This window comes from Nerophis lumbriciformis, linkage group LG23 (assembly GCF_033978685.3).
Source record: "Nerophis lumbriciformis linkage group LG23, RoL_Nlum_v2.1, whole genome shotgun sequence".
In the NCBI taxonomy this organism is placed as follows: domain Eukaryota; kingdom Metazoa; phylum Chordata; class Actinopteri; order Syngnathiformes; family Syngnathidae; genus Nerophis; species Nerophis lumbriciformis.
The window spans coordinates 32,578,856-32,606,660 of NC_084570.2; the positions used below are offsets into that span (position 1 = coordinate 32,578,856).

At 38.9% G+C, this 27,805-nt stretch overlaps 1 protein-coding gene across 5 annotated transcripts in view; it reads right to left on the reverse strand.

Annotated features, from left to right (window-relative positions):
- Positions 1-19,891: 19,891 nt before the first annotated feature.
- LOC133622224 (plasma membrane calcium-transporting ATPase 1-like) overlaps positions 19,892-27,805 on the reverse strand; it is a 229,593-nt gene continuing 221,679 nt past the window's right edge. For 3 of the 5 annotated variants that reach the window (XM_061984716.2, XM_061984713.2, XM_061984717.2), the window contains one exon: positions 19,892-25,253. In XM_061984716.2, coding sequence (XP_061840700.1) covers positions 25,053-25,253 — 201 coding nt within the window. In that variant the 3' untranslated portion in view covers positions 19,892-25,052. The remainder of the gene's footprint in view (positions 25,254-27,805) is intronic. The other 2 variants (XM_061984714.1, XM_061984712.1) reach the window with 1 other exon arrangement.

Consider the following 27,805-nt stretch of genomic DNA (forward strand, 5'->3'; position numbering starts at 1 on the left):
TGGACTTGGAACATCGTAAACGTGGACTCAAAGTGGACTTGGAACATCGTAAACGTGGACTCAAAGTGGACTTGGAACATCGTAAACGTGGACTCAAAGTGGACTTGGAACACTGTGAACATGGACTTAAAGTGGACTTGAAACAATGTGAACGTGGACTCAAAGTGGACTTGGAACAATGTAAACGTGGACTCAAAGTGGACTTGGAACAATGTGAACGGGGACTCAAAGTGGACTTGGAACAATGTGAACGTGGACTCAAAGTGGACTTGGAACAATGTGAACGGGGACTCAAAGTGGACTTGGAACAACGTGAACGTAGACTCAAAGTGGACTTGGAACAATGTGAACGTAGACTCAAAGTGGACTTGGAACAACATGAACGTAGACTCAAAGTGGACTTGGCACAACGTGAACGTGGACTCAAAGCGGACTTGGAACACTGTGAACATGGACTTAAAGTGGACTTGAAACAACGTGAACGTGGACTCAAAGTGGACTTGGAACAATGTGAACGTGGACTCAAAGTGGACTTGGAACAACGTTTACGTAGACTCAAAGTGGACTTGGAACAATGTGAACATAAACTTAAAGTGGACTTGGAACAACGTGAACGTGGACTCAAAGTGGACTTGGAACAATGTGAACATGGACTCAAATTGGACTTGGGACAACAAACTTGGACTCAAAGTGGACTTGGAACATTGTGAACGTAGACTCAAAGTGGACTTGGACCAACGTAAACTTGGACTCAAAGTGGACTTGGAACACCATGAACGTGGACTCAAAGTGGACTTGAAACAATGTGAACGTGGACTCAAAATGGACTTGGAACAATGTGAACGTGGACTCAAAGTGGATTTTAAACAATGTGAATGCGGACTCAAAATGGACTTGGAACAATGTGAACGTGGACTCAAAGTGAATTTGAAACAATGTGAACGCGGACTCAAAATGGACTTGGAACATCGTAAAAGTGGACTCAAAGTGGACTTGGAACAATGTGAATGTGGACTCAAAATGGACTTGGAACCTCGTAAACGTGGACTCAAAGTGGACTTGGAACATCGTAAACTTGCACTCATAGTGGACTTGGCACAATGTGAACGTGGACTCAAAGTGGACTTGGAACACTGTGAACATGGACTCAAAGTGGACTTGAAACAATGTGAACGTAGACTCAAAGTGGACTTGGAACAATGTGAACGTGGACTCAAAGTGGACTTGGAACAACGTAAACGTAGACTCAAAGTGGACTTGGAACAATGTGAACGTAGACTCAAAGTGGACTTGGAACAACGTGAACGTAGACTCAAAGTGGACTTGGAACATCGTAATCGTGGACTCAAAGTGGACTTGGAACAATGTGAACGTGGACTCAAAGTGGACTTGGACATCTTGAACGTGGACTCAAATTGGACTTGGGACAACAAACTTGGACTCAAAGTGGACTTGGAACATTGTGAACGTAGATATATATATATATATATATATATATATATATATATATATATATATATATATATATATATATTTTAGGGCTAAGTCCATTTTGAGTCCACATTCACATTGTTTCAAATCCACTTTGAGTCCACGTTCACATTGTTCCAAGTCCATTTTGAGTCCACGTTCACATTGTTTCAAATCCACTTTGAGTCCACGTTCACATTGTTCCAAGTCCATTTTGAGTCCACGTTCACATTGTTTCAAGTCCACTTTAAGTCCATGTTCACAGTGTTCCAAGTCCACTTTGAGTCCACGTTTACGATGTTCCAAGTCCACTTTGAGTCCAGGTTTATATATATATATATATATATATATATATATATATATGTATGTGTGTGTGTGTGTGTGTGTATATGTATATATATATATATATATATATATATATATATATATATATATATACATATATATATACACACATACATATATATATATATGGGCAGCACGGTGGAAGAGGGGTTTGTGCGTCTGCCTCACAATACGAAGGTCCTGAGTAGTCGTGAGTTCAATCCTGGCCTCGGGATCTTTCTGCATGTCCTCCCCGTGACTGCGTGGGTTCCCTCCGGGTACTCCGCCTTCCTCCCACCTCCAAGGACATGCACCTGGGGATAGGTTGATTGGCAAGACTAAATTGGCCCTAGTGTGTGAATGTGAGTGTGAATGTTGTCTGTCCATCTGTGTTGGCCCTGCGATGAGGTGGCGACTTGTCCAAGGTGTACGCCGCCTTCCGCCTGATTGTAGCTGAGATAGGCTCCAGCGTTCCTCGCGACCCCGAAGGGAATAAGCGGTAGAAAATGGATGGATGGATACATATATATATATATATATATATGTATATATATATGTATGTGTGTGTGTGTGTATATATATATATATATATATATATATATATATATATATATATATATATATATATATATATATATATATATATATATATATACTAGGGGTGTGGGAAAATATTGATCCGAATTCGAATCGCGATTCTCACGTTGTGCGATTCAGAATTGATTCTCATTTTTAAAAAATTGATTTAAAAAAACAACTTTAATTTATTTTATTATTATTATTTTTTTTTTTTTAATTAATCAATCCAACAAAACAATACACAGCAATACCATAACAATGCAATCCAATTCCAAAACCAAACCCGACCCAGCAACACTCAGAACAGCAATAAACAGAGCAATTGAGAGGAGACACAAACACGACACAGAACAAACCAAAAGTAGTGAAACAAAAATGAATATTATCAACAACAGTATCAATATTAGTTACAATTTCAACATAGCAGTGATTAAAAATCCCTCATTGACATTATCATTAGACGTTTATAAAAAAAAAAAGAACAATAGTGTCACAGTGGCTTACACTTGCATCACATCTCATAAGCTTGACAACACACTGTGTCCAATATTTTCACAAAGATAAAATAAGTCATATTTTTGGTTCATTTAATAGTTGAAACAAATTTACATTATTGCAATCAGTTGATAAAACATTGTCCTTTACAATTATAAAAGCTTTTTACAAAAATCTACTGCCGTATTTTTCGGCGTATAAGTCGCACCGGAGTATAAGTTGTACCTGCCGAAAATGCATAATAAAGAAGGAAAAAAACATATAAGTCGCACTGGAGTATAAGTCACATTTTTTGGGGAAATATATTTGATAAAACCCAACACCAAGAATAGACATTTGAAAGGCAATTTAAAATAAATAAAGAATAGTGAACAACAGGCTGATTAAGTGTACGTTATATGACGCATAAATAACCAACTGAGAACGTGCCTGGTATGTTAATGTAACATATTATGGTAAGAGTCATTCAAATAACTATAACATATAGAACATGCTATACGTTTACCAAACAATCTGTCACTCCTGATCGCTAAATCCCATGAAATCTTATACGTCTAGTCTCTTATGTGAATGAGCTAAATAATATTATTTGATATTTTACGGTAATGTGTTAATAATTTCACACATAAATCACTCTTGAGTATAAGTCGCATCCCCGGCCAAACTATGAAAAAAACTGCGACTTATAGTCCGAAAAATACGGTACTCTGCTTGCATGGCAGCAGACTGGGGTAGATCCTGCTGAAATCCTATGTATTGAATGAAGAGAGAATCGTTTTGAATCGGGAAAATATCGAAAAAAATCGATTTTGAATGAAATCGTGACCCCAAGAATCGATACTGAATCGAATCGTGGGACAGCCCGAATATATATACATATATTTATAGTACATATATACTGTATATTTATATATGTATTTTGATAAGTAGAAGAGAAATAGATTATCAGATATAATATATAGAATATATAGCAGTATTAAAACAAGTAGAAATGAAGTTATTAGTAATAATTAGTGTTCCTTTGTGTTGTTCTTCTTAGACACACGTGATAAAAGTGTTTGATGTCTTTAATGCTAAATAAGGACAACATCAAACATGATGACTTTACTGGGCACACCTTTACTGCAAAATAATGTTCCAAACATAACTTGTTTTTTAAGATGAACTTGTTTACTGACATATAATATTTATGATTAAATTAAATGTAAATTAATATTGCCTCCAAATATCATCCTCCTGACGACTAATAATCAATATCCTTTGTCTTAGACTTAGATTGGTCACATCTAGTCTTAGACTTAGATTGGTCATATCTCGTCTTAGACTTAGATTGGTCACATCTAGTCTTTGAATTAGATTGGTTCGATCTACTCTTAGACTTAGATTGATCACATCTAATCTTAGTCTGGTCATATCTAGTCATAGACTTAGTTTGGTCATATCTAGTCTTAGACTTAGATTGGTCACATCTAGTCTTAGACTTAGATTGGTCACATCTAATCTTAGTCTGGTCATATCTACTCTTAGACTTAGATTGGTCACATGCAGTCTTAGACTTAGATTGGTCACATCTAGTCTTAGACTTAGATTGGTCACAGCTAGTCTTAGACTTAGATCGGTCATATCTAGTCTTATACTTAGATTGGTCACATCTAGTCTTAGACTTAGATTGGTCACAGCTAGTCTTAGACTTAGATTGGTCATATCTCGTCTTATACTTAGATTGGTCACATCTAGTCTAAGATTTGGATTGGTCACATCGAGTCTTATACATAGATTGGTCACATCTAGTCTTAGACTTAGACTGGGGGCGGCATAGCTCGGTTGGGAGAGTGGCCGTGCCAGCAACCTGAGGGTTGCAGGTTCGATTCCCGCTTCTGCCATCCTAGTCCCTGCCGTTGTGTCCTTGGGCAAGACTCTTTACCCACCTGCTCCCAGTGCCACCCACACTGGTTTAAATGTAACTTAGATATTGGGTTTCACTATGTAAAGCGCTTTGAGTCACTAGAGAAAAGCGCTCTATAAATATAATTCACTTCACTTCACTTCACTGGTCACATCTAGTCTTAGACTTAGATTGGTCACATCTAGTTTTAGACTTAGATTGGTCACATCAATCTTAGACTGAGACTGATCACATCTAGTCTTGGACTTAAATTGGCCACATCTAGTCTTATACTTAAATTGGTCACATCTAGTCTTGGATTTAGATTGGTCACATATAGTCTTAGACTTAAATTGGTCACATCTAGTCTTAGACTTAGATTGGTCACATCTAGTCTTAGTCTGGTCAGATCTAGTCTTAGACTTAGATTGGTCACATCTAGTCTTAGACTGAGATGGGTCACATCTTGTCTTAGACTTAGATTGGTCATATCTAGTCTTAGACTTAGGTTGGTCACTCTAATTTTAGACTGAGATTGGTTACATCTAGTCTTAGACTAAGACTGATCACATCTAGTCTTGGACTTAAATTGGCCACATCTAGTCTTATACTTAAATTGGTCACATCTAGTCTTGGATTTAGATTGGTCACATATAGTCTTAGACTTAGATTGGTCACATCTAGTCTTTGACTTAGATTGGTCACATCTAGTCTTTGAATTTGATTGGTCCGATCTACTCTTAGACTTAAATTGTTCACATCTAGTCTTAGTCTGGTCAGATCTAGTCTTAGACTTAGATTGGTCACATCTAGTCTCAGAATGAGATGGGTCACATCTTGTCTTGGACTTAGATTGGTCATATCTAGTCTTAGACTTAGATTGGTCACTCTAGTCTTAGACTGAGATTGGTCACATCTAGTCTTAGACTGAGATTGGTCACATCTAGTCTTGAACTTAGATTGATCATATCTAGTCTTGGACTTAGATTGGTCACATCTAGTCTTAGACTTAGATGGTCACATGTAGTCTTAGACTTAGATTGGTCACATCTAGTCTTAGACTTAGATTGGTCACATCTAATCTTGGACTTAGATTGGTCACATCTAGTCTTTGACTTAGATTGGTCACATCTAGTTTTAGACTTAGATTGGTCACATCTAGTCTAAGACTTAGATTGGTCACATCTAGTCTTAGATATAGATTGGTCACATCTAGTCATAGACTTAGTCTGGTCAGATCTAGTCTTAGACTTAGATTGGTCACATCTAGTTTTAGATATAGATTGGTCACATCTAATCTTAGACTGAGACTGATCACATCTAGTCTTGGACTTAAATTGGTCACATCTAGTCTTATACTTAAATTGGTCATATCTAGTCTTTGAATTAGATTGGTCCGATCTACTCTTAAATTTAGATTGATCATATCTAGTCTTAATCTGGTCACATCTAGTCGTAAACTTAGTTTGGTCACATCTAGTCTTAGACTTAGATTGGTCACATCTCGTCTTAAACTTACAAACCCCATTTCCATATGAGTTGGGAAATGGTGTTAGATGTAAATATAAACGGAATACAATGATTTGCAAATCCTTTTCAACCAATATTCAATTGAATGCACTACAAAGACAAGATATTTGATGTTCAAACTCATAAACTTTAATTTTTTTTTGCAAATAATAATTAACTTAGAATTTCATGGCTGCAACACCTGCCAAAGTAGTTGGGAAAGGGCATGTTCACCACTGTGTTACATGGTCTTTCCTTTTAACAACACTCAGTAAACGTTTGGGAACTGAGGAGACACATTTTTGAAGCTTCTCAGGTGGAATTATTTCCCATTCTTGCTTGATGTACAGCTTAAGTTGTTCAACAGTCCGGGGGTCTCCGTTGTGGTATTTTAGGCTTCATAATGCGCCACACATTTTCAATGGGAGACAGGTCTGGACTACAGGCAGGCCAGTCTAGTACCCGCACTCTCTTACTATGAAGCCACGTTGATGTAACACGTGGCTTGGCATTGTCTTGCTGAAATAAGCAGGGGCGTCCATGGTAACGTTGCTTGGATGGCAACATGTTGCTCCAAAACCTGTATGTACCTTTCAGCATTAATGGTGCCTTCACAGATGTGTAAGTTACCCATGTCTTGGGCACTAATACACCCCCATACCATCACAGATGCTGGCTTTTCAACTTTGCGCCTATAACAATCCGGATGGTTCTTTTCCTCTTTGGTCCGGAGGACATGACGTCCACAGTTTCCAAAAACAATTTGAAATGTGGACTCGTCAGACCACAGAACACTTTTCCACTTTGTATCAGTCCATCTTAGATGAGCTCAGGCCCAGCGAAGCTGACGGCGTTTCTGGGTGTTGTTGATAAACGGTTTTCGCCTTGCATAGGAGAGTTTTAACTTGCACTTACAGATGTAGCGACCAACTGTAGTTACTGACAGTGGGTTTCTGAAGTGTTCCTGAGCCCATGTGGTGATATCCTTTACACACTGATGTCGCTTGATGATGCAGTACAGCCTGAGGGATCGAAGGTCACAGGCTTAGCTGCTTACGTGCAGTGATTTCTCCAGATTCTCTGAACCCTTTGATGATATTATGGACCGTAGATGGTGAAATCCCTAAATTCCTTGCAATAGCTGGTTGAGAAAGGTTTTTCTTAAACTGTTCAACAATTTGCTCACACATTTGTTGACAAGTGGTGACCCTCGCCCCATCCTTGTTTGTGAATGACTGAGCATTTCATGGAATCTACTTTTATACCTAATCATGGCACCCACCTGTTCTCAATTTGCCTGTTCACCTGTGGGATGTTCCAAATAAGTGTTTGATGAGCATTCCTCAACTTTATCAGTATTTATTGCCACCTTTGCCAACTTCTTTGTCACGTGTTGCTGGCATAAAATTTTAAAGTTAATGATTATTTGCAAAAAAAAAAATGTTTATCAGTTTGAACATCAAATATGTTGTCATTGTAGCATATTCAACTGAATATGGGTTGAAAATTATTTGCAAATCATTGTATTCTGTATTCAACCAGATGTTTCACCTCCTCCCTGTAGTCCATGTCATTGTTGTCACGGATGAGGCCCACTACTGTCGTGTCGTCCGCATACTTCACAATGTGATTAGTAGTGGACCTGGCGCAACAGTCATGGGTCATCAACGTGAACAGCAGCGGACTCAGGACGCAGCCCTGGGGGGAGCCGGTGCTCAGGGAGATGGCACTGGAGGTGTTGTTGCCCACTCTCACAGATTGGGGTCTGTCTGTGAGGAGGTCAAGCAGCCAGTTGCAAAAGGGGGTACTGAATCCAAGGGGGGCCAGTTTGCTCACCAAGTGCTGCGGGATGATGGTGTTGAATGCTGAGCTGAAGTCCAGGAACAACATCCGCACGTGTGTTTCCTTTCCTTCCAGATGTTCTAAGCTCAGGTGGAGTGCAGATTAGATGGCGTCCTCTGTGGAGCGGTTAGGGCGATAAGCAAACTGGTATGGGTCGAATGTGGGGGGAAGTCTGGAGACAATATATTCCTTTACCAGCCTCTCGAAGCACTTCAATATGATGGGGGCGATAATCATTGAGGGAGGAGATTGTGGGTTTTTTAGGCACTGGAAGGATTGTGGCCGTCTTAAAACATGATGGTACCACAGCCTGGGTCAGCGAGATGTTGAAGATGTCTGTGAGAACCCCAGCCAGCTGGTCTGCACATCCCTTAAGCACCTTGCCCGGAATGTCATCAGGTCCCGGTGCTTTCCGGGGGTTCACTCTCCTCAGGGTTTTCCGGACATCCGCTGTGTCCAGGTTGAGCGGCTGCTCATCAGGGCAAGGGATGGATTTCCTCGCCGGAGTGGTGTTAAGTGCCTCAAACCTCGCAAAGTAGTTGTTAGGTCAATTAGGAAGCTGATGCTGTTGTCACAGGGTCGGGGGGCAGCTTTATAGTCCGTGATCACCTGTATGCCCTGCCACATTCGTCTAGTGTTCGTGGGGTTCTCGAAGAAGTCCTGTATTTTCTGACTGTGAGCATGCTTTTCAACCCTAATGGCAAGGTTCAGGTTAGCTCTGGCTGTTTTTAGTGCTACTATGTCGCCAGACTTAAAAGCGTTGTTCCGAGCCTTCAGCATTGCAAGTACCTCACAGTTCATCCAGGGTTTCTCGTTGGCCCGTGTGGGGATGTTCTTGATCACACTAACATCCTCCATGCACTTCTGAATGTATGCAGACACAGACTCTGCATACTCCTCCACACATATGACCTACAATGTTACATCAATATGTATATTTATTGTTGACCTACAAAGTCACAACAATATGTATATTTATTGTTGACCTACAATGTTACAATATTATGTATATTTATTGTTGACCTACAATGTTACAACAATATGTATATTTATTGTTGACCTACAATGTTACAACAATATGTATATTTATTGTTGACCTACAATGTTACAATATTATGTATATTTATTGTTGACCTACAATGTTACAACAATATGTATATTTATTGTTGACCTACAATGTTACAACAATATATATATTTGCCAGTACATTTCTGCTAACTGAGTATACGTTTTTTTACCGTACAGATGTATTTTTTATTTTTTTTTTACAATATATTACAGTAAATGGAAAAACCGTAACATTGTTTTTTGTTTTTTTTAAACTCTGGCAACTGAGCGGCCAGTTTTTTTTACTGCAAAAATAAATGTTGTATCGTTTTCCAATTTACAGTAATACACCTTAAAAACAACAACCGTAGATGTTACAGTAAAAAAAACAAACAGAAGCTCAGTTGACATAATTTTACCATGAAAAAAACAGTGGGAGAGTTTTTTCAATTTACAGTAATGTGCTGTAAAAACCACCGTACATTTTACCGTAAAATCTACTGTCATTTTTACACTGTAAAATTTAATGAATAACTATTATGTGCAAGGCTAATAAAACTTGAACTATATTTGAAAAGACAAAGTTTATCATCAGTGCTGCAGAGGCCGCTATCATTCTGAGTCCTCTTCATGCAAAGCTGGCTGTGCAATCTACTAATAAAAGTTTCAATCAATCAATCAAAAGGCTGTGACCACCAGATGGCAGCAAAGCATTTTCACTTTGAGCCACAGCTCTGCACTCAGGAAGTCCTTTAAAGTGAACATCGATTCACAAGTGATCAGAACACACCACGGTCACTAATAAGTGATCGCGATATAGACTGACAAGATTGTCATGTCATTCTCCGACTAAGTCCAATTAAACTTAGTCAGAATATATTTCTGGTACTCAAGAGTTGATTTTGGACTGTTTGTACAAAAGAAAATAACAAAGTATGCTCAATGTATAAGAAGTGTGTCCTTCTCTTGCATAAATAGTACGCAATTTCCCCAAGTAATGGGTAAAGTGAGTGTAAGGCACACTCAATACCTGTGTTGACACAGCATAGATACATAGTGTTTCATAATTGTCATCTGCCACCTCAACGTTTGACAACAAAACAATTGTACACTTATTTAATAATACCACCGTAACATTTGACAACCAAACAAAAATTGGAATTGGGGGTTAAATCACCAAAAATGATTCCCGGGCGCGGCCAAAGCTGCTGCTCACTGCTCCCCTCAACTCCCAGGGGGTGATCAAGGGTGATGGGTCAAATGCAGAGAATAATTTCGCCACACCTAGTGTGTGTGTGACAATCATGGGTACTTTAACTTTTTAACTTTAAATTTGTACACCTATTTAATAATACCACCTTAACATTTGACAACCAAACAATTGTACACGTAATTGATAATACCACCTTAACATTTGACAACCAAACAATTATACACTTATTTAATAATACCACCTTAACATTTGACAACCAAACAATTATACACTTATTTAATAAAACCACCGTAACATTTAACAACAAACAATTATACACTTATTTAATAATACCACCTTAACATTTGACAACCAAACAATTATACACTTATTTAATAAAACCACCGTAACATTTAACAACAAACAATTATACACTTATTTAATAATACCACCTTAACATTTGACAGCCAAACAATTATACACTTATTTAATAATACCACCTTAACATTTGACAACCAAACAATTATACACTTATTTAATAATACCACCTTGACATTTGACAACCAAACAATTACACATTTATTAAATAATACCACCTTAACATTTGACAGCCAAACAATTATACACCTATTTAATAATACCACCTTAACATTTGACAACCAAACAATTACACATTTATTTAATAATACCACCTTAACATTTGACAGCCAAACAATTATACACCTATTTAATAATACCACCTTAACATTTGACAACCAAACAATTACACATTTATTTAATAATACCACCTTAACATTTGACAGCCAAACAATTATACACCTATTTAATAATACCACCTTAACATTTGACAACCAAACAATTATACACTTATTTAATAATACCACCTTAACATATAACAACAAACAAGGCGACTCGGTAAAGAATCTGGGTATTATCTTCAACCCAACTCTCTCGTTTGAGTCACACATTAAGAGTGTTACTAAAACGGCCTTCATTCATCTCCGTAATGTCACTAAAATGTGTTCCATTTTGTCCACGAGCGACGCTGAGATCATTATTCATGCCTTCTTACATCTCGTCTCCATTACTGTAACATAGTATTTTCATGTCTCCCTATGTCTAGCATTAAAGGGGAACATTATCACAATTTCAGAAGGGTTAAAACCATTAAAAATCAGTTCCCAGTGGCTTATTTTATTTATTTTTTTCAAAATGTTATCCATTACGCAATATCCCTAAAAAAAGCTTCAAAGTGCCTGATTTTAACCATCGTTATATACACCCGTCCATTTTCCTGTGACGTCACACAGTGATGCCAACTCAAACAAACATGGCGCATAGAACAGCAAGCTGTAGCGACATTAGCTCGGATTCAGACTCGGATTTCAGCGACTTAAGCGATTCAACAGATTACGAATGTATTGAAACGGATGGTTGTAGTGTGGAGGCAGGTAGCGAAAACGAAATTGAAGAAGAAACTAAAGCTATTGAGCCATATCGGTTTGAACCGTATGCAAGCGAAACCGACAAAAACGACACTTCAATGGGGGTCTGGCAGCAGATTTCTTTGACTTTATCGTTGGAAATGCACATCTGCTTTGAGTGTCGCAGAATATCCACACATTCTTGCCATCTCTGTTGTAGCATAGCTTTCGTCGGTAAAGTGTGCGGAACAAACGTCCAATTTCTTGCCACTTTCGCATCTTTGGGCCACTGGTGCAACATGAATCCGTCCCTGTTCTTGTTGTTACACCCTCTGACAACACACCGACGAGGCATGATGTCTCCAAGGTACGGAAAACAGTCGAAAAAACGGAAAATATGTTTGAGAAAATGGCGGATTGCTTCCCGATGTGACGTCACGACGTGACGTCATCGCTCCGAGAGCGAATAATAGAAAGGCGTTTAATTCGCCAAAATTCACCCATTTAGACTTCGGAAATCGGTTAAAAAAATATATGGTCTTTTTTCTGCAACATCAAGGTATATATTGATGCTTACATAGGTCTGGTGATAATGTTCCCCTTTAAAAGATAACACTTGGTACAAAATGTGTCTGTTAGACTTTTGACAAGAACAAGAAAGTTTGATCATATTACGTACAGTATATACTGTATATACACACCTTTATATATGTATGTGACAATCATAAAGAAACGAAAAAAAATTATATATTTTTATATATATATATATATATATATATATATATATATATATATATATATATATCAGTGACGTGCAGTCACTAGAGGCAGGTGAGGCCCCGCCATCATGGAAAGAAAAAAAATGTAAAAAGAAAAAAATATATATTAAATTCTTAAATGTATCCAGTGATTATACTATAAAGTTATTTTCCATTTAACTTCACCAGTTTTAGATTATTTTTATTCAAAATCGCTGAATTTTCACATTTGCCGTTCAAATACTGAGAAGAGACGGTGCGGTGAACAGCAGCCAGTCGAGGCACGTCACTCAGTGCCTCAACATGGACGGACTCGGCTAACTGCTGGTCTGCTGTGCAGTGAGACTGTATTACTATATGAATTATATTATACATTTCCATAGTTTAGTTAGCTGAGGTATATAATGTACAGTGTATTTTGTCAACAACTGTATGTGTGTAACGTATTTCTTGTGCTGAGCGATCATAAAACGGCTGCAAAAGACGCACTGGCTGAGGCTCGCCTCCTGCACCCCCGCCGTAGAATGCACGGCAACCCCTGACGGGAGTGTTATATCAACTAAAGCCCACACTTAAACTTTCCACGTGCAAGATTGAATCTATTTAAAAAAGTTATTTCATAAGAAGCCAAAAAGTGCAAAAACAATAATGTTCGTGTTGGAGGAGTTGTGAATGACTGCAGGGTCACAACATTAGGTACGCCTGCAGACTGCAGGTGTACCTAATTCACAACTCCTCCAACACGAACATTATTGTTTTTGCACTTTTTGGCTTCTTATTAAATAACTTTTGTAACCTATTTTCATGGGCTTTCCTCTTTGTGATATTAAGTTTCTGTTATGCGCTGTTATACAGTATATGCCTTGAGCTCTTATTTTGAAGGCGCTAAGAGCGGAATTTTGACACGTTGGAGTGGAGCGGAAGTTTTTGAAAGAAGGTAAATAAAGTGGTCCTCGTGTAAACTGGAGCCTCCATGTTTGTTATTTTGTAGTTTCATACAGCATAGGCGACATTTATAAACCCTCGGTTACACTTTTTTTAAATAGATTCAATCTTGCACGTGGAAAGTTGAAGTGAGGGCTTTAGTTGATATAACACTCCCATCAGGGGGTTCATTAATCCAGCACAACAGCGGCGCATTTATAAGTAAAGGTAAGACCATAATAACGTTTTTTTATTAAATGTGCTTTTTTGTGTGCTACAGTTTGTATGTGTAAAGTTAAAGTTAAGTTAAAGTACCAATGATTGTCACACACACACTAGGTGTGGTGAAATTTGTCCTCTGCATTTGACCCATCCCTTGTTCACCCCCTGGGAGGTGAGGGGAGCAGTGGGCAGCAGCGGCGCCGCGCCCGGGAATCATTTTTGGTGATTTAACCCCCAATTCCAACCCTTGATGCTGAGTGCCAAGCAGGGAAGAATGCTGGTATGAGCTTTTAAACATAACCTGTTAACTGCTGCCAATCAAATGGTGAATAAGATACTCTTTAGGGTTCATATGTTTGTAAATCTGACTGTGATGAAGTCAGTGCCTCACCAGCCATGAACCTCACCGCACGTCACTGATATATACCTATACTGTAGAGACTCTCACACTATTATGTTAGATCCACTATGGACTGGACTCCCACTATTATGTTAGATCCACTATGGACTGGACTCTCAGAATATTATGTTAGATCCACTATGGACTGGACTCTCACACTGTTGTGTTAGATCCACTATGGACTGGACTCCCATTATTATGTTAGATCCACTATGGACTGGACTCTCACACTATTTTGTTAAATCCACTATGGACTGGACTCTCACACTATTATGTTAGATCCACTATGGACTGGACTCTCAGAATATTATGTTAGATCCACTATGGACTGGACTCTCACACTGTTATGTTAGATCCACTATGGACTGGATTCTCACACTATTATGTTAAATCCACTATGGACTGGACTCTCACACTATTATGTTAGATCCACTATGGACTGGACTCTCACACTATCATGTTAGATCCACTATGGACTGGACTCTCAGAATATTATGTTAGATCCACTATGGACTGGACTCTCAGAATATTATGTTAGATCCACTATGGACTGGACTCTCACACTGTTATGTTAGATCCACTATGGACTGGTCTCTCACACTATTATGTTAAATCCACTATGGACTGGACTCTCACACTATTATGTTAGATCCACTATGGACTGGACTCTCAGACTGTTATGTTAGATCCACTATGGACTGGACTCTCACACTGTTATGTTAGATCCACTATGGACTGGACTCTCACACTATTATGTTAGATCCACTATGGACTGGACTTTCACTATTATGTTAGATCCACTATGGACTGGACTCTCAGAATATTATGTTAGATCCACTATGGACTGGACTCTCACACTGTTATGTTAGATCCACTATGGACTGGTCTCTCACACTATTATGTTAAATCCACTATGGACTGGACTCTCACACTATTATGTTAGATCCACTATGGACTGGACTCTCAGAATATTATGTTAGATCCACTATGGACTGGACTCTCACACTGTTATGTTAGATCCACTATGGACTGGACTCTCACACTATCATGTTAGATCCACTATGGACTGGACTCTCACACTATTATGTTAGATCCACTATGGACTGGACTCTCAGAATATTATGTTAGATCCACTATGGACTGGACTCTCACACTGTTATGTTAGATCCACTATGGACTGGATTCTCACACTATTATGTTAAATCCACTATGGACTGGACTCTCACACTATCATGTTAGATCCACTATGGACTGGACTCTCAGAATATTATGTTAGATCCACTATGGACTGGACTCTCAGAATATTATGTTAGATCCACTATGGACTGGACTCTCACACTGTTATGTTAGATCCACTATGGACTGGTCTCTCACACTATTATGTTAAATCCACTATGGACTGGACTCTCACACTATTATGTTAGATCCACTATGGACTGGACTCTCAGACTGTTATGTTAGATCCACTATGGACTGGACTCTCACACTGTTATGTTAGATCCACTATGGACTGGACTCTCACACTATTATGTTAGATCCACTATGGACTGGACTCTCACTATTATGTTAGATCCACTATGGACTGGACTCTCAGAATATTATGTTAGATCCACTATGGACTGGACTCTCACACTGTTATGTTAGATCCACTATGGACTGGTCTCTCACACTATTATGTTAAATCCACTATGGACTGGACTCTCACACTATTATGTTAGATCCACTATGGACTGGACTCTCAGAATATTATGTTAGATCCACTATGGACTGGACTCTCACACTGTTATGTTAGATCCACTATGGACTGGACTCTCACACTATCATGTTAGATCCACTATGGACTGGACTCTCACTATTATGTTAGATCCACTATGGACTGGACTCTCAGAATATTATGTTAGATCCACTATGGACTGGACTCTCACTATTATGTTAGATCCACTATGGACTGGACTCTCACACTATTATGTTAGATCCACTATGGACTGGACTCTCACTATTATGTTAGATCCACTATGGACTGGACTCTCAGAATATTATGTTAGATCCACTATGGACTGGACTCTCACACTGTTATGTTAGATCCACTATGGACTGGACTCCCACTATTATGTTAGATCCACTATGGACTGGACTCTCAGAATGTTATGTTAGATCCACTATGGACTGGACTCTCACACTATTATGTTAGAACCACTATAGACTGGACTCTCACAATATTATGCTAGATCCACTATGGACTGGACTCTCACACTTTTGTGTTAGATCCACTATGGACTGGACTCTCACACTATTAACTAGATCCACTATGGACTAGACTCTCACACTATTAACTAGATCCAATATGGACTGGACTCTCACACTATTATGTTAGATCCACTATGGACTGGACTCTCACACTAGATCCACTATGGACTGGACTCTCACTATTATGTTAGATCCACTATGGACTGGACTCTCACTATTAAGTTAGATCCACTATGGACTGGACTCTCACACTACTATGTTAGATCCACTATGGACTGGACTCTCACACTATTATGTTTAATCCACTATGGACTGGACTCTCACTATTATGTTAGATCCACTATGGACTGGACTCTCACTATTATGTTAGATCCACTATGGACTGGACTCTCACACTATTATGTTTAATCCACTATGGACTGGACTCTCACTATTATGTTAGATCCACTATGGACTGGACTCTCACACTATTATGTTAGATCCACTATGGACTGGACTCTCACACTATAAACTAGATCCACTATGGACTGGGCTCTCACACTATTATGTTAGAGCAGTGGTTCTTAAACTGGGTTCGATGGAACCCTAGAGGTTTGGTGAGTCGGGCTCAGGGGTTCGACGGATTTCCGCCGTGGAGGTCAAGACACACCCGACTCATCGTGTGAATAAAAACTTCTCCCTATCGACGTATTACAGCTATGGCAACAGCAGAAGTCAGACTGATTTGCAGGTGTGTAATTTGTTGTGAGTTTATGCACTGTGTTGGTTTTGTTCTTTGAAGAAGGTGATGTTCATGCACGGTTCATTTTGTGCACCAGTAAAAAAACATGGTAACACTTTAGTATGGGGAACATATTCACCATTAATTAGTTGCTTATTTACATGCAAATTAGTAACATATTGGCTCTAAACTAGTCATTATTAAGTACTTATTAATGCCTTATTCGGCATGACCTTATTATAACCCTAACCATCTAACCCTCTAACCCTAACCCTAACCAAATAACTCTAAATTAAGTCTTTGTTACTTACAATATGTTCCACTTACTAAAGTGTTTCAAAAAGACATATAATAACTTTGTCTTGAATTTGAAAAAAACAAAAACATTTTATTTTTCACTAAAGAAGGGTTTGGTGAATGCACATATGAAACTGGTGGGGTTCGGTACATCCAACAAGGTTAAGAACCACTGTGTTAGATCCACTATGGACTGGACTCTCACACTACTATGTTAGATCCTCTATGGACTTGACTCTCACTATTATGTTAGATCCTCTATGGACTTGACTCTCACTATTATGTTAGATCCACTCCACGTCCATTGCACCGGTCACCCAGTCGGGGTCCCCACATCTGTGGTCCCCTCCAAGGTTTCTCATTGTTATCCCATTGGGTTGAGTTGTTTCTTTGATGTGGGATCTGAGTCCAGGATGTGGTTGTGGCATATTATTCATATTTATAATTATTATTGTCTGTTGTGAGCAAACTGTGGTGCTGAATTTCCCCCAGGGATCAATAAAGTACTTCCTGTTCTATTCTATTCTATTGTGCAGCCCTTTGAGACACTCGTGATGAAGGGCTATATAAATAAACTTTGATTGATTGAAATAGGCAACTCTGGCCAATGAACCAAACAGTCAACAGGAAAAGATGGACATTGTCTTTATTTGGCGCCACACATTTTCCTTTCTTCATTCCAATCAGGTCCATGATGGAGATGGCATCATGTTTTTTCTTAAAGTGACACACACTTTTTATGCTTCAGTATTTGAGCCATCACTAAATATGAGCAAAGTATCAAAAATCACAAGTTGACAATTCTATTTCAAATTCCAATGGCTTTATTTTATGTATATAGATTTGCAAATATTCATATATATATATATATATAGATATATTTATATTTATATATTATACATAGACAACTTGATTATCATATTTTGTTCAGTTAAGTTCATACAACATGACACCAAGAGCAAGGCATTCCACATCATATCTACAAGAGCAAAGAAAACGCGCGGGCGTGTGTGTGTGTGTGTGTGTGTGTGTGTGAGTGTGGATTGCTGAGTGGGTCGGACACTGAATGAAGATGACGATGGCGGGGAAGGAAGCCAAGGAATGCGGTGCGGTGGAGAGGGATGATTGTGTTGCATAGATTGAAGCCAACAGGAAGTGGTCAACAAAAAATAAATAAACAAAAAAAAAGTGGTTCAGCCAGACAAGAAGGGGTCAAACACAGAAAAAGAAATAAGACAACAAAAAATAAAATAAAAAAAACAAACAAAAAGTGGTCAAACACAGACAGGAAGTGGTTAAACACAGACAGGAAGTGGTTAAAACACAGACAAGTGGTCAACAACAAAACAAAGAGGTTCAATAGGACAGGAAATGGTTAAACACACACAGGAAGTAGTCAAAAACAGACAGGAAGTGGTCAAAAAAGTTGTTCAATAACACAGAAAAAGAAATAAGAACAAAAAATTAAAAAGAAAAACAAAAAGTGGTCAAACACAGACAGGAAGTGGTTAAACACAGACGAAAAGTAGTTAAACACAGATAGGAAGTGGTTAAACACAGACGAGAAGTGGTTAAACACACAGAGGAAGAGGTTAAAACACAGACAGGAAATGGTCAACAAAAAAATTAAAATAATCCAAAAAAGTGGTTAAATAAGACAAGAAGTGGTCACACACAGAAAAAGAAATAAGACAACAAAAAATAAAATAAAAAACAAAAGTGGTTAAACACACACAGGAAGTGGTTAAAACAAACAAACCCCGAAACAAAAAAAAGTGGTTCAATAAGACAAGAAGTGGTGAAACACAGAAGAAGAAATAAGACAGGAAGTGAGAGTGGCACAGACAGGAAGTGAGAAACATTGATTGAATGAGTGATGACTTTACTAAGAAGTTAGGTGATGGTGTCTCTTCTTCACTACACAAATATCGACCATCACAATATTACTTGTGTCTGCTTCCCCCTGCAGGCCTCTGCGGGACATTTCAACCACCAAATTGGTGGATTGTAGACGAAGCTGAGACAATTTGTCACAGAACCTTCCTCCAACTTTGTGGTATAAAACAAAACAAAGGTGGGCGAGCTAACATTAACATGCGAGCATGTGGACCTCAAAGCATTTCAGCACACGCTTGAGATAAGATTTCAAAAGCGGGACGATAAACGGAATCCAGAATGACAAAAAGTGTCGCGAAAGACAAGCGGCCATGTTTGTTTGTGACTTGCTGACCGTGGAAAATAAGTCACGTTGATGACACTCTTTACTGGTCATGTGACTATTTATGACGTATATCATATTATTATCTGTAAGATATGACGAGAGGGTGAAAAAAAATCAACACATCCAAAAAACATTTGTATTTTCCAGAGCGACTGCAGAAAAACAACAATAAGAACTAATTTGGCAAACATTTTAATGATTATTAAGAGTTTTCAGTGCTCTATCAGGCAGCCATTCTTGGTATTATTCATCCTCTCAGACAGTTGAATTGTCTCCTAAAGTGAATGACTGGACTTTGAACGTGAACGATGGCCGCCCGACTTTCTGGAAAGTTCTCCTTGCTCTGCTGGCCGGGATGGAGAAGCGAGACGGGTGATTGGCTGACAATGAGCAATGGAGGGAATGGCAGTGGTCCGTCAGTTTGAAAGGTCCTGGCAGGAACAAGAAGTCAACGTTTGGGAAGTTCCATTCCCAAGGAAAACATGCAGAACACCACATTGAACACGGACACTCAACACCTAGTTTTTGTCCAAATGCACTTTTTTTTCTTCCTCTTTTCCCGGAGTGGCTTGAGGCGACGCAGCAGATTGGACATATTGCTTTGGAACCAGCAAGTCTTGGATATACAGAATGTCATGCATGCCACAAAGATGGATATGTCTTACAAAAATAACACACATTCATGTGTTCATAACAAGCACAGAAAACAACGCTCTTTTGGGCCCTCAACTCCTCCCCCAGATTCAGATTTCAACATAAACATATTTCAACATAAACATTCATATTACAACATATATTCATATTATAACATAACATAAATATATTCATATTATAACATATATATATATTCATATTATAACATAAATATATTCATATTAAACATAAACATATGCATATTATAACATATATTCATATTATAACATATATTCAAATTATAACATAAATATATTCATATTATAACATAAATATATTCATATCATAACATATATTCAAATTATAACATAAATATATTCATATTATAACAAATATATTCATATTATAACATACATATATTCATATTATAACATAAATATATTCATATTATAACAAATATATTCATATTATAACATATATTTATTTTATAACATACTGTATATTCATATTATAACATATATTCATATTATAATATTCATTTTATAACATGTATTCATTTTATAACATATATTCATATTATAACAAACAACACTACAGTGGAACCTCCAAAAGTCTACAATCTGAAGTTGTGCATCTTTTGCTTTTTCTTTGGCCTAAGAGTCTATTTATGTAAATATATATTTATTCATATATACATATATACAGTATGTATGTATGTATATATATATATATATATGGCTATACTGTATATGTGTATATATGGATAAATGTATATTTACAATATATATATGGATATATGGACATATATATATACGTATATACATATATATATATATATATATATATATATATATATATATATATACACATATATATATATATATGTATATAAATATATATTTTCAATAGTGTCTTTTGTTGCCTTTTCATTGTAAACATTACATGAAGGTGTCACAATGCTTTGACAGGGAGATCAATATTTGGAATGATTATTACTATTCTTCAAATTGTAGCACAATAGCTTTTTAGCCATACAGAAAAAGGAATAAAGAATAAAAAGTATAAAAAAGTAGACATAATAAAAATGTGCACGCCAGACCTCTTTGACAGCAGTACAACAATCGAATCAAATGAATCAAACGATTTGAATGAATCAAACGAAACAAATTAATCAAACGAATCAAATTAATCACACGACTCAAATGAATCAAACGAATCAAATTAATCAAACGAATGAAATGAATCAAACGACTCAATTGAATCAAACGACTCAATTGAATACAACGAATCAAATGATCAAATGAATCAATCGAATGAAATGAATCAAATGAATCAAACAACTCATAGGAATTAAACAAATCAAATGTATCGAACGAATCGAATTAATCAAGCGACTCAAATTAATTAAACAAATTAAATGAATGAAACGACTCAAATGAATCAAATTATCACACAAATCAATCTAATTAAACGAATCAAATGACTCAAATGAATCAAACAAATCAATCGAATCAAATGATCAAATGAATCAAACGGATTAAATTAATCAAATGACTCAAATGAATCAATCGAATCAAATGATTCAAACGAATCAAACGACTCAAATGATTCAAACAAATCAAATGAATCAATCGAATCAAATGAATCAAACTAATTAAATGAATCAATCGAATCAAATGATTCAAATGAATCAATCGAATCAAATGAATCAAATAACACAGAACATTGAGTCCAGGTCATCAAACAAAAACCAGCGGCTGCAATTCAAGACTTGATTGGGTGGTGACCTTTGACCTCTTGTAGCGCAGAGAAGAAGTGTGATGATAACCATAGAAAAGGTGAATAAAGGTGTTGTTATGGCAGCTGATGTCGGAGGTTCCACTGTAGTCCACGAGAATATTTGGATACCAAGTCAGCGTATAAAGGGACTGGGAGTTGGTCCGCTGGTCTTCCCTCGGTCTCGCCAAAGAAGACCCAAGGATAGGAAGCTGCCCCGTGGAGGGCAGGAAGTCAAACGGCGGGACCTTCTCCGTAAAAAGGACACAAGAAGGGAATGTTCTGGGAACCGAAAGTCAGTCCGTGTTCGGTGAGGTGCATCAAGACGGACCGGAGGGCAACCAGTCCGAGACCAGGACGCCAAGACCAGGACGGCGGTCCGATGGAAGCGAGGCGATTAGCTGGCTGCCCTCCTATTTACATGTGCTCCCTGCACGTGATGTCACAGGCCACGCCCCCTCCCACAGTCACCATGCCAAGGCCACACTGCCCGGAGTCCTGGGCCGGGTTTAGCGAGACTCATTTGGCATCCTGGGAGCAGGAAGTGGGAGCCAGACGGACACCTTCCCACTTCCTGCTCAAGGTGTGTGAAGAGGGCGGGGCCTCGCCAGGAAGTAAACCTTGCAGTTCTGTGAGCCCTAACGTCAGGTAACCATGGCGACATCCTATTTACAGAGAGTGAAAAAAAGACGCTGGATTCGTGTCGTTCACCAAAACGCTCGCCAACGCGTCGCATTTTCTCCAAAAGATTAAAAAGTGGCGACTATAAAAAGACGGAAGAGTCGTAAAAAATGAGCAAAAGACTGAAACTGATGAGCGAGAGAGAGAGAGAGAGAGAGAGAGAGAAAGAGAGAGAGAGAGAGAGAGAGAGAGAGAGAGAGAGAGAGAGAGAGAGAAGAGAGAGAGAGAGAGAGAGAGAGAGAGAGAGAGAGAGAGAGAGAGAGAGAGAGGGCGAGCGAAGGCGTGGCTTCATGTAAACGTGGTCCTGGTCCTCGCCGCGGCTTGGGGCCAGGGGGCGGGGCTTCCAAAGCAACATGGCGGGGGATATGGCTCTGAGTTCGCTAGAAAAAGCTGGCCTTCGCACCGATATGGCAGGAGGACTTCCTGTCGCCACAGGAAGTCCTGACCGGGTTTACCGGGCTGCATCCACAGCGGGGTGACCGGAGACAAAACAAAACCACCTTTTGTCACCGCCGTCAGCTTCCTGTCTGCCGGGGGTCAAAGTTCACCCCAAATTTCACTGACTCAGTGAGTGTGTGGCACACACTCAAATGAATCAAACGACTCAAAGGAATCAAACGAACTAAATAAATCAAACAACTCAAGGGAATCAAATGACTCAAAGAAATCAAATGAATCAACCATCCATTTCTACCGCTTGTCCCTTTTGGGGTCGCGGGACCAAATCTAATGAATTAAAACGAATCGAACGAATCAAATGACTAAAATGAATCAAACGACTAAAATGAATTAAACGTATCAAATGAATAAAACAAAACGAACGAATCAAACAACTCAAATTAATCAAATGAATAAAACGACTCAAAGGAATCAAACAAATCTAATGAATAAAAATAATCGAACAAATCAAATGAATCAAACGACTCAAATGAATCAAACATATCAAATGAATAAAACAATTCGAACGAATCAACTGAATCAAACAACTCAAATGAATCGAATGAATCAAACGACAGGCACACTCACTAGCTGTATTGACACTGCACTGGCTTCATACCAGAAAGTCTCTAAAATGAAAAGACTACATGACTACCATCCATTACTTTTTTCCCCCACGCTTTGAGCCCTCTGCCTTATAAAACGGTGCGGCTACTTTATTTAATTTATTTTTCTTCGCTGACAATAAAACTAATAATAAAAAATTTAAAAAAATAGATGCTGCAAAGGTGTTTTATTTTTGTGCTGCGGCGCCATCTTTTGGCCGAGTTTGCTTCCTTTTCAGAGCTTCAAACTGGAAGTAGAAGCATCGTTTTGTCTTCTCGCTGTCCATAGCGTTTTTTTACTTGTACGGATTCACCCCGAGCAACGTTTGTAAGTTTTACAATATAACCAAAACAATTCTTACTCATTAAAGCGTCCCCACGTGTGATTTCTGTTGGAGTGTTTTCACGCACAAGTGCTATCGTGGGGTAATCGAGCTAGCATCGTTGCTAAGTGTTAATATTATTTAACTTACCACGGCATTCTTTTTGTATTGTTTCAGTTTCGTAAATTCACCAAAACGCCACCGTGGAGTTGACTTCTGTTTTGTTTGATCATCCGTTTTACTGCCGTGTTACGGACACCGTTTGGAAACAATTAAGGAACGTAAATAAACATTTATATCTGCGACTTATATGTGGAAACATGTTTTTTTCTTCTAATATTTAGTGGGTGTGGCTTTTATACCGGTGTGCACTATATACGCTAGTGTTTTTTAAACGAGCCAATCGGGTGTTTCTTCTCTTAAAGCGACAGGCACGTCAGTGACTCTCGTGAACGTCACATCCCTGGATGAGTACTGACAGGAAGTGGAGTCCCCGCAGACAGGAAGTGGAGTCCGGCAGACAGGAAGGGCGTGCGAGGAGACATAGAACATCCCACTCTGACGTGTAGAGAAGCCTGTTGGGTATTTTTGGAGCAAAGGTTCTTGGCAGATGAGGATAGATGATGACAGGAAGTGAAGCAGGAAGTTGTTCTTTAAAGTCAAACATTGGAGAACCACTCAACATTTCTTAAGGGCTACAAAAAGTGTTTGCATTTTGAAAGAACATCAGGGTTGGTCATGTGACCTGACGGCATCAGGGTTGGTCATGTGACCTGAGGGGGGCGAGAGAGGGAGAGCGTATGTACACCACAAGCGAGTCCAGGTCCATTTCCCCGAGGAAGCAAGTAGTGAAGGCGACATGCGGCTGCAAACTCTGCTTGTAAAAAAAAAAAAAAGAGAGAACTGGCGCCCTCTGCTGACGCGTGTGCGCAATGGCGGCGAGGACTCACAGGCAGGGAGGAGGCGGCGGTCCGTACGACAAAGACAAGGCGGCGAGAGGACAAATGGAGGGGAAAGGAGGCGGAGCTCCGACGGACGCTCACACCTCCCCCACCCCGGAGGAGGCGTTGGCGAGGTCTTGGATCTCGTCTTCGTTCTCCTGGATGGCGGGGATGCGGGCCTCCTCCTCCGACAGGGGCACGAACTCGGGATGGGCCATGAAGCTGTGGATGGAGCTGCGCGACTTGGGACTCTGCAGACCCTCGTACAGCGAGCTGCGGAAGGCGTTGACCACCTTAATCTGCAAAGGGGGGGGGGGGGGGGGGGGACACACACACACACACACACACACACACACACGTTAGTGGGCGCACTTTGTGGTCCAAGATCGGGGGCGATGGCTACTATGAAGCAACATAGGTCATGAGAACAAGGTCACGACAATGTGGACGTGCAACAAGTCCTGCTGGTGGCGCTACAACAACAACATCATCTCTTCAAAAAACTCTGTTTTTTTGGGAAGGCAAAAAAAAAATTACCACCTACCTCCACTTAAGAGTGCTTTGAGATAAGAGCGTTGGCTTCAAGTTGCAAGCAACGGTTTCACTGACAAACATGGTGTAAAAGTCAAAGCCCAGGGCCAAATCATTTTATACGGCCTGGAAGCAATGTGCCACAATACAGTCTTGATCTTTTCTGACTAAATGTGTTCTTGTTTACATTTGCTCAGTCAAAAAGTACTGCAGGATGTTCAATTGTTATGTTGGGCCGCTTGAAACAGGAAATATATATATATATATATATATATATATATATATATAAATATAATGTATATATATGTATGTATGTATGTATGTATGTACAAACCCCGTTTCCATATGAGTTGGGAAATTGTGTTAGATGTAAATATAAACGGAATACAATGATTTGCAAATCCTTTTCAACCCATATTCAATTGAATACACTACAAAGACAAGATATTTGATGTTCAAACTCATAAACTTTTTTTTTTTTTTGCAAATAATAATTAACTTAGAATTTCATGGCTGCAACACATGCCAAAGTAGTTGGGAAAGGGCATGTTCACCACTGTGTTACATGGCTTTTCTTTTTAACAACACTCAGTAAACGTTTGGGAACTGAGGAGACACATTTTTTAAGCTTCTCAGGTGGAATTCTTTCACATTCTTGCTTGATGTACAGCTTAAGTTGTTCAACAGTCCGCGGGTCTCCGTTGTGGTATTTTAAGCTTCATAATGCGCCACACATTATCAATGGGAGACAGGTCTGGACTACAGGCAGGCCAGTCTAGTACCCGCACTCTTTTACTATGAAGCCACGTTGATGTAACACGTGGCTTGGCATTGTCTTGCTGAAATAAGCAGGGGCGTCCATGGTAACGTTGCCTGGATGGCAACATATGTTGCTCCAAAACCTGTATGTACCTTTCAGCATTAATGGCGCCTTCACAGATGTGTAAGTTACCCATGCCTTGGGCACTAATACACCCCCATACCATCACAGATGCTGGCTTTTCAACTTTGCGCCTATAACAATTCGGATGGTTCTTTTCCTCTTTGGTCCGGAGGACACGACGTCCACAGTTTCCAAAAACAATTTGAAATGTGGACTCGTCAGACCACAGAACACTTTTCCACTTTGTATCAGTCCATCTTCGATGAGCTCAGGCCCAGCGAAGCCGACGGCGTTTCTGGGCGTTGTTGATAAACGGTTTTCGCATTGCATAGGAGAGTTTTAACTTGCACTTACAGATGTAGCGACCAACTGTAGTTACTGACAGTGGGTTTCTGAATTGTTCCTGAGCCCATGTGGTGATATCCTTTACACACTGATGTCGCTTGTTGATGCAGAACAGCCTGAGGGATCGAAGGTCACGGGCTTAGCTGCTTACGTGCAGTGATTTCTACAGATTCTCTGAACCCTTTGATGATATTACGTACCGTAGATGGTGAAACCCCTAAATTCCTTGCAATAGCTGGTTGAGAAAGGTTGTTCTTAAACTGTTCAACAATTTGCTCACGCATTTGTTGACAAAGTGGTGACCCTCGCCCCATCGTTGTTTGTGAATGACTGAGCATTTCATGGAATATACTTTTATATCCAATCATGGCACCCACCTGTTTCCAATTAGCCTGCACACCTGTGGGATGTTCCAAATAAGTGTTTAATGAGCATTCTTCAACTTTATCAGTATTTATTGCCACCTTTCCCAACTTCTTTGTCACGTGTTGCTGGCATCAAATTCTAAAGTTAATGATTATTTGCACCAAAAAAAATGTTTATCAGTTTGAACATCAAATATGTTGTCTTTGTAACATATTCAACTGAATATGGGTTGAAAATGATTTGCAAATCATTGTATTCCGTTTATATTTACATCTAACACAATTTCCCAACTCATATGGAAACAGGGTTTGTATATGTATGTATATGTATATATATGTACATAAATATATATATACAGCATATATATATATATATATATATATATATATATATATATATATATGTGTGTATATATATATATATGTATGTGTGTACATATATATATATATATATATATACATATGTCTTAATAAGGTTATCCAAAAAATAGTGCTCGATACCGTAGTAGAGCGCAATATATGTATGTGTGGGAAAAAAAAATCACAAGACTATTTCATCTCTACAGGCCTGTTTCATGAGGGGGGGTACCCTCAATCATCAGGAGATTTTAATGGGAGCATTCGCATACCATGGTTTATATAGGGCACAGAGTGGGTGGGTACAGGCTGGCCTAGGGGCGTGGTGATTGGCTCATGTGTTACCTAGGAGGTGTTTCCGTCTATGGCG